This window comes from Apteryx mantelli, chromosome 20, assembly GCF_036417845.1.
Source record: "Apteryx mantelli isolate bAptMan1 chromosome 20, bAptMan1.hap1, whole genome shotgun sequence".
NCBI lineage: Eukaryota > Metazoa > Chordata > Aves > Apterygiformes > Apterygidae > Apteryx > Apteryx mantelli.
The window spans coordinates 7435980-7443741 of record NC_089997.1 but is presented as its reverse complement, the minus strand read 5'-3'; the positions used below and the strand labels follow the sequence as shown (position 1 = coordinate 7443741).

The window sequence follows — 7762 nt, the reverse complement described above, 5'->3', positions numbered from 1 at the left end:
ATTAAGTTTTGAGAAGTTGCTTCAGGCTCCTCTCAGTATCTGAAGTTCATGGGCTCAACCCCAAATACACCCAAGGGGTCATTGAAATACAAAAATCCCTAAGGAGCCATGCCTCTTTCCATAATTTTCTTCAGCTCTTCAATTCTTGTGTGGTTAATTGAAAAGTTTGCAACAGTGAATTGAAAATAGGCAGATTTCAATAAGCACCTGAAAAGAAAGACGTCTGCTTCTCAAGCTTTCTTCATTCTTCACTTTTCAGAATAAGTCACACCCACATTCCCCAATTCATACTGATCCACGGTGTCTCGTAACAAAGCATGGACATGTAGGCAAAGCAGTATTTTTGATAGGAGACCTGTATGGACAACCTTCCTCCCCAGCTCACCAGCCCTGCCATTTCCCTCATCAGCCACTGGGGACTTCACATCACTCTTGTGAAAAATCCAACCTTTTGCCACTCAAGTCTGTAGCTGAATGTTACAGCTCATGTGCACCAGTTCCCTCCTGCTTTCCTTCGAGAACTAGCTGCAAGCAGACACAGAAGGTTTTTTTCTTAATAGCAAAGAAACAAAAATAAAATTTGGAACAGTTTATAAATATTAAAGAAACTCCTCAACTATATGCCAAGTCCAAGCTGCCTCCAGTGAGGTCCACTGCCCACAAGGCATAACCTGCCTTGAAATGTTTTCGACAGATAGATAGAAAAGGATAGACAAGAAACACAACGAAGGAGCTGGCTAAAGAGACAAGGAGACTGCTGAAAGATGAGGCAAGCTTCAGACTCCCAGCAGCTCAGAGCAGCAACTGGAGAGCTGAGAGGTACCTGAAAGGATAAACAGCAAGGGGAGAAGGAAAACTGGGAAACTACAGAAAGTGCATGTGCCCAGAGAGTCTGATGCAAAGATGCCTTTAAAATGACCAATATAACTAGGACATGTGGAAATATGTGAGAGATCACTGAGATTACATCCACAGCCTAAAAGACAGAGCAGTGGAAACACAAGGTCAAGGGCAGATCGATATTTCTTCTCCCCAGATTAATACCCTTCCTGAAGATTTCCACTCTTTCATCATGTTCATTGAAGTAGACTAAAATAATCACCAGTGGGCCCTCTCTAAGCACTGAAGGAACACTGATTCCAGCATTACCAACTGTCTCATCGGAGGATGGTTATGTGCAAGAGGTGGAAATGTTTTGCTCTGGAAGCCCCGATTCCCATCTCTTAACTAGGCAGGACTCGTAGAACGGGGCAAGAAGGGAGCTCATTGACAACAAGGAGGAGGCTGATCTCACCCCAGGCCAGACCCCGTCAGTGCAGATGTCTCTGTCAAGTCCAGGTCTCTGGAATTCCCTTTCTTGTCCAAAGAGGGAACTAAGTTGTCTCAACTAACTTGTTTTGAGATACCTTTCCTAATGGCAAGCTCAGGTCCTGCAGGAGTCGCCTCCAAAATTCCCAGCACCACATGGCAACACAGCTACCCCAGGGCATCTCAGGCAGCAATAGCCTCTCTCTGTGGTCAGATGAATCAAGCCCCAAAAGGAGATCCTAGTCAAAAGTTGAGATCTTCTCAAAAAATAACTCACTGCGATAATAGACAAGAAATGCTCATTTCCAAAACTTCACACCATTTTTACCATTGCCATATACTTTTTTCTTTCTTATGAATTGGCAACACCATGTTCATGCACTACAGGAATTAGCCTGTCTATGCGAGTGAATATATACATATGTATATACACACATTATTCATCAAAATACATTTTTTACCAGCACTCAGAATGGAGAAACTTTGTTCTCAGCAACTACTTTATTTTAACTGTCATGTTTCAGCTCTCTTCTTCTGCCTCTCTGGCCTTTCTTCTTCCTCTCACTATTCTGTCTTTACAGAGCCCTCCAGGGAAAGATTTACTGAAACACAGCACTTAGGGTGGACGACACTTCTGGACGTCACCTAGTCCCAGCCGCCCTGGTCAATGCAGAGGGAACTAGATGAGGTTGCCCAGGGGATCCCCCCACTTATGCATTGTCCACAAGGGTGCTGAGAGTGCGCTCCATCCACTGTGCAGGCCATTCATAAAGGTGTTAAACAGTCCTGCCCCACACGTTGATCACTGAGGGATGCCGCTAGTAACCGTCTGCCACTTGGAACTTGTACCACTGATGACAGCGTTTCAGCCTGATGGTCCAGCCAATCTTCCACCTGCCTTCTGGTCCATTGATCCAGGGTAGAGCTCAACAATTTGGCTCCAAGGAGACTCTGGGGGACTGTGCAAAAGGCCTGGCTAAAGTGAAGGTTCACAAAATCCCTTGCTTTCCCCTTGTGCACACAGGCATTCATCTTATGGCAGAAGGCAATCAGGTTGGTCAGGCATGCTTTCCATTTCCCCTTGGTCAACACATGCTGCCTCTTCCAGGCCTTGTCCTTCCTATGCTTGGAGATGTTTTCCAGGAGGATTTGCTCCATCACCTTCCCAGGGACTGAGATGAAGATGACCAGCCTGTCGTTGCCCATACCCTCCCTCTTGCCCTTCTGCAAAATGGGTGTGATGTCTGCCTTTTCCCAGTCATCAGGAACCTCCCTGATTACCCTGACATTTCATAGACAATTGGGAGCAGCGTTGCAGTGACTCCAGGCACCTCTCCCTGCACCCTGGGGTGCTTCCCATCTGGTCCCATGCACTTGTGTGTGCCCACTGGGCAAAAGTCCTCCCCAGATGCATCATCCTCTACCATGGGTGAGGCTTTGCTAACACAGATGTGGCCAAAGGACTCAGGGGCCAGGGAGGCCTGGCAGTAGACAAGACCAGGAAAAGACAAGGGAAAAGAGGCAATGACCTCCTAAGGCTTTCCCCTGTCTTTGTCACTACGTCCCCTGCCCCACTGAGCAGGGACATCACATTTTCCTTGCATGGCTGCCTTGTGCTGCCAACATCCTTACAGAAGCCCTTCAGGTTACCCTCCCCATCCCTTCCTAGCTCCAGCTCCAGCTCCAGCTCCAGCTCCAGCTGAGCTTTGGCTTGCCTAATTCCACCCTAAAGAGGATGAAGCCCTCTCTTCTGCACTCCAGGGAGGCGACTCTGTTATTCCTCCTACCTGTCCACCATCTCACGGTCACTGCAGTGACAGACAACCTCCAGATTCACATCCCCATCCAGCCTGAGCTTCAGGCAAGAAACCAAGGAGAGGATGGCACCATCTACTTAGAGGCACAAACTACAGAGGTAGAGAAATCACACCTCAGAAAAGCCTGTTGTTCTCCCCTCACCACTGAGGGGATCCAGGCAATGGCCTTTCAGGTGGTTGAAGGTGGATGCAAAGAATTTCCATTGTAATGTAGCTATGCCTGAGGCAGTGCCTCCCAGGCTGCCCTTACAGTCAACAGGGAGGAGGAGGTGTTCACCTGCCTTCTTTTAGATGGTCGCATAAAGCACAAAGGCCTCCTGTCCCAGAGACATTTGCTCTGTGCTTGAAATGGGGCCTGAGATCATAGGTGTTCAGGATAATTCAGGTTGAAGGGACCACAGGAAGTCTGTAGTGCAACCTGCTGCTCAAAACAGATTCAGACAGAAATGTCAGAAAGCAAAAAAATGCTCCTGCCAAAGGATTTCCTTTTTCTCCTTCTCCTAAGAATGAAATCCTCCGCTCTCCAGAGAGAAGAAGCTGGGACACAAACTTTGCCACTAACATGGAGCCAGAGAAGCTCCCTAGTCCCTTACAGACAGAGGCTGGTGCAAAGGCCACCACCCCAACGGCAACAGACTGCCAGGCATGCCTGCCTTGCTGCTGGGCACCCTCCACCCCCAGGCAGGAGGTGTGTGGGGAACAGAGTGGGATCTGTAGCCTGCAGCCCTGGCCACCCAGCAGGTGTGGTGGGACCCTGCTCCTCTAGATGAGACTGGGCTCTCCTGCATTTCCCCAGTGTGGAGCCTGCGTCCCCTCCAGCTGGGAATACAGCCCAGCAGGGAGGGCCAACATGGGAAATACAATCCCTGTTTTGGGGTGTGGAGAGAGAGGGGATATCAGAGGGGGATCTGCTCATGCCCTGGGCAGCGATTCCCTCCCTGCAGCCAGTACAGCCCTGCTGATGCCCTGTAACCTGTGAGCCCAGGAGATGGGACTCGAATCTGCTCTGGCTCTAAAGATTTCTCAGCCCTTAAGACCCAGCATGCAAAGCACCGGTCTGGGGACACCTCAGCAGTCAAAGGGCCTGAATGCCTGGCGTGTTACTAAGAATTTCTCTGTAGTATCCCGGCACTACTTTGACTCCTGTTGTCCATGGAGCAGAGACTCCTTCTGAGGATGAACTCACTCACTGTGTGACTCTGAGGAGAGGCTTGATCAGGCAGTCCAAATGCCAGCAAGGCCTCAACCGCACAACAGTGTCCCCTGCCCCTCACTCTGCCTTCCAGCCCCTTCCTCCTAGAGGATTTGGGTTGGGAGGAACTGCTGGAGATCTCCAGGACCACGGTCTGCTCTGAGTGGGGCTATCTTGACAGTTAGATGAGGTTGGTAGGTGCTTTCTCCAGAAGAGTTTTTAAAGATTTCCTGTCCCCTGCCCCAGTGCTGCTCAACTACCATGGTTATTTCTTTATTTTTTCGTTAAACTCATTTGAAATTTCCCTTACTGCATCTTCTCCTTGTTGTCTCTTGTCCTTTCCTCCCCTTGGCCCCCAGACAGACCATCCTGTCTACTTTGACTGAGGAGAATCACAGCCTCACCTCCAAGCACAGCCTTGCTGGGATCTCCTGGGACCACACAGGCAGGCTGTGGTGGCCAGCTCTAAGCAGAGCTATGTGCTGCAGATCCCTATGTGGTCTCAGATGAGAATGTATGGAGACATAACATGACCCAGGGCAGAGCCTGTGGGTTAACACCAGGACTGAGGCAGGAGCAGCAGACATGAGAAGAGAAGACCTCCAGCAGCTCCTCTCCATGCCTGGACAGGGAGTGATGCACCCAACAGTGCTTCTGAGAGAGGATGGTGACACAGGACAGGGGGCACTGTGAACTGCAGTGCTGGGCACCAACCATCTGTGCTGGGTTTGGGAGTCCTGGCAGATGGTGCTGGAGCCTGTAGCCCTTGAGAAGCCCCCAACCCTGCTAGCAGCAGTAAGTCCCCTCCATGACTGTCAGAAGCTTCTGGAGTGTTGTGGCTCCCATCAGCACCTCATCCCTCACTGGCACAGCCCTGCTGCCCTGCATGTGGCCCCATGGCCCCACTGTGTGGGCATTGCACAGGACAGGGCGCATTCTGGGGTTGGGAAACATCCCCCCCAGCATGGTCCCCATGACAGCCCTTGGTGCCCCGTTGCCCATGGCCCTCCTGCCTGGCAGCCTCCCACCAGTCCCCAGCCCCTGCCCAGGTATGATCCTGTCCCCTCGGGGAAGCAGAAGTCCAGGATCTGGGGTCTGCTGAGGTCTGGGCCTGCAGAAAGGCCAGGCAGGGCTGGACATTGCCTCCACACACGTGATGAGGCCAGCAGGCAGATGGAGCTAGTCACATTCAGAGATCACCCCTCACCAGGACCACAGGGAACGGCCAGTGCTGGAAATAGCTGGTGTGAGAGGCTGGGTGTGTGAGGAGTTTCCTGGGGCGGTTTCTCCTCTCTGTTCATGCAGCAACAAGCTGGGCTGGATCTTTGCACTGAGGCACCCTGTTTGAGGCCCCCATGGGAGGAGGATGGTCTACAGGCCCAGGAGATGACCCCAGGACCTCCTCCGTATGCTCCCTGACAGCCCTGCAGAGGATCCAGCAGAGGGCTGATCCTCCCAGCCATTACAGCTGGACATCCAGTCCTCCAGCTGGCCTTGGAGCCCAGTTTGGGGGTGACATTTGGGGTGAGAACCAGCATGCGGGGTGGGGGAGATTGTCTCAAGGAAATGTGCTGCGGACACGGCAAAAGGGACAGCAGCTTTGGAGGAAGAGCCCAGCCTTCAGGCACTGCACCTGCAAGAACCTACTTTATTACAACGATACTGTGAGGGAGTCAGCTCTGACCCAGTGTTGGACACAAACTTCTATGGGCACCAGGTGAGACAGAGCAGTCTCAGTGAAGGTGGAATGAATCCAACCATTTGTGTAGCAACATGGTGACAAATAATAACAACAGTAATAATAGTAATAATAAAAATAAAGTGAGCAAACAAAGCTCAGTCTTGGTACAGGACACAGGGGAGTCATTTGTGGAGAGCAATGGCAATGTTACCAGTGCTGAAAAATGTCCATGAAATCACTTTCCTCAGGGCATCTTTGAGCTCCTTGTTCCTCATGCTGTAGATGAGGGGGTTCAGAGTTGGAGGCACCACCGCATACAGAACAGTCACCACCAGATCCAGAGCTGGGGAGGAGAGGGAGGGGGGCTTCAGGTAGGCAAACATGTCAGTGCTGACAAACAGGGAGAACACGGCCAGGTGAGGGATGCACGTGGAAAAGGCTTTGTGTCGGCCCTGCTGAGAGGGCATCCTCAGCACAACTGTGAAGATCTGCACGTAGGACAGCACAATGAAAATGAAACACCCAAAGGCTAAAGAGGTACTAAGCACAATGAGCCCAACTTCCGTGAAGTAGGAGTCTGAGCAGGAGAGCTTGAGGATCTGGGGGATTTCACAGAAGAACTGGTCCACTGTGTTGCCTTGGCAGAGTGGTATGGAAAATGTGTTAGCAGTGTGCAGGAGAGCATTGAGAAAACCACTGGCCCAGGCAGCTGCTGCCATTTTGACACAAGCCCTGTTGCCCATGAGGGTCTCGTAGTGCAGGGGTCTGCAGATGGCAACGTAGCGGTCATAGGCCATGACTGTGAGAAGAGAATACTCTGCTGAAAACAGGAAGACAACCAGGAAGACCTGAGCAGCACATCCTGAGTAGGAAATGGCCCTGGTGTCCCACAGAGAATTGGCCATGGATTTGGGGACAGTGGTGGAGATGGAGCCAAGGTCGATGAGGGAGAGGTTGAGGAGGAAGAAGTACATGGGGGTGTGGAGGCGGTGGTCGCAGGCTACGGCTGTGATGATGAGGCCGTTGCCCAGGAGGGCAGCCAGGTAGATGCCCAGGAAGAGTGCGAAGTGCAAGAGCTGCAGCTCCCTTGTGTCCGCGAATGCCAGGAGGAGGAACTCGTTGAGGGAGCTGCTGTTGGACATTTTGCTATTTCTGGGCACTGGGGACTCAACAAGGAAGAAAAGACATTGCGGTTACAAAAGACTTTTCAAGCCAAGAAACCCCCAAATGTTGCAGTTCTCTCTGAACTGGAGGATGGTCACAATCATATGTAGCCCTAGAAGTGACCAGACCCTGCTGAGAGCAGACAAGTTCCGTTTCAAATTGCAGGTCTCCAGACTTTTCACCTTCTCCAGGCATCAGAGGGAGCTCTCCAGACTCAAACTTGAATCAAGGACACACAGGGCTCTTTTCAGATGCCCACATACAGCCTCCCACCACCATCTCCATGCTCTCAAAATCCCTGCAGCTTCTTCATTTGTCTCTCAGATAACACAGTGATGCTATGAGACAACTGTGCCTTTCTGCAGGGCAGCTCGCAGGCTGCCAGGACACCACAGAGAAATGGTCAAAGGACCATTAGGACTGAAGATGGGCTCTCCTTAAGGGAGAGTCAGCTCATTTCCCAGCTCCACTGACTGCATTTCCTGGAGCGCCACAGGTTAGAAGGGGGCTGGGGCAACCTCATTCCCATGCAGACCCCTCTGCTGCACAATTTGTAGCATCCATGTCTGAACTGCAGCTGAAAGCCCCCAACCCCAGAGA

At 51.4% G+C, this 7762-nt stretch overlaps 1 protein-coding gene across 1 annotated transcript; it reads right to left on the bottom strand.

Moving 5' to 3' along the window:
* Nucleotides 1-6234: 6234 nt before the first annotated feature.
* Nucleotides 6235-7107, bottom strand: LOC136993829 (olfactory receptor 14J1-like; the record flags this gene model as incomplete). Its single annotated transcript, XM_067308777.1, has 1 exon — nt 6235-7107. A coding segment is annotated over one exon (873 nt), but the record flags the coding sequence as incomplete, so codon positions are not given.
* Nucleotides 7108-7762: the final 655 nt, after the last annotated feature.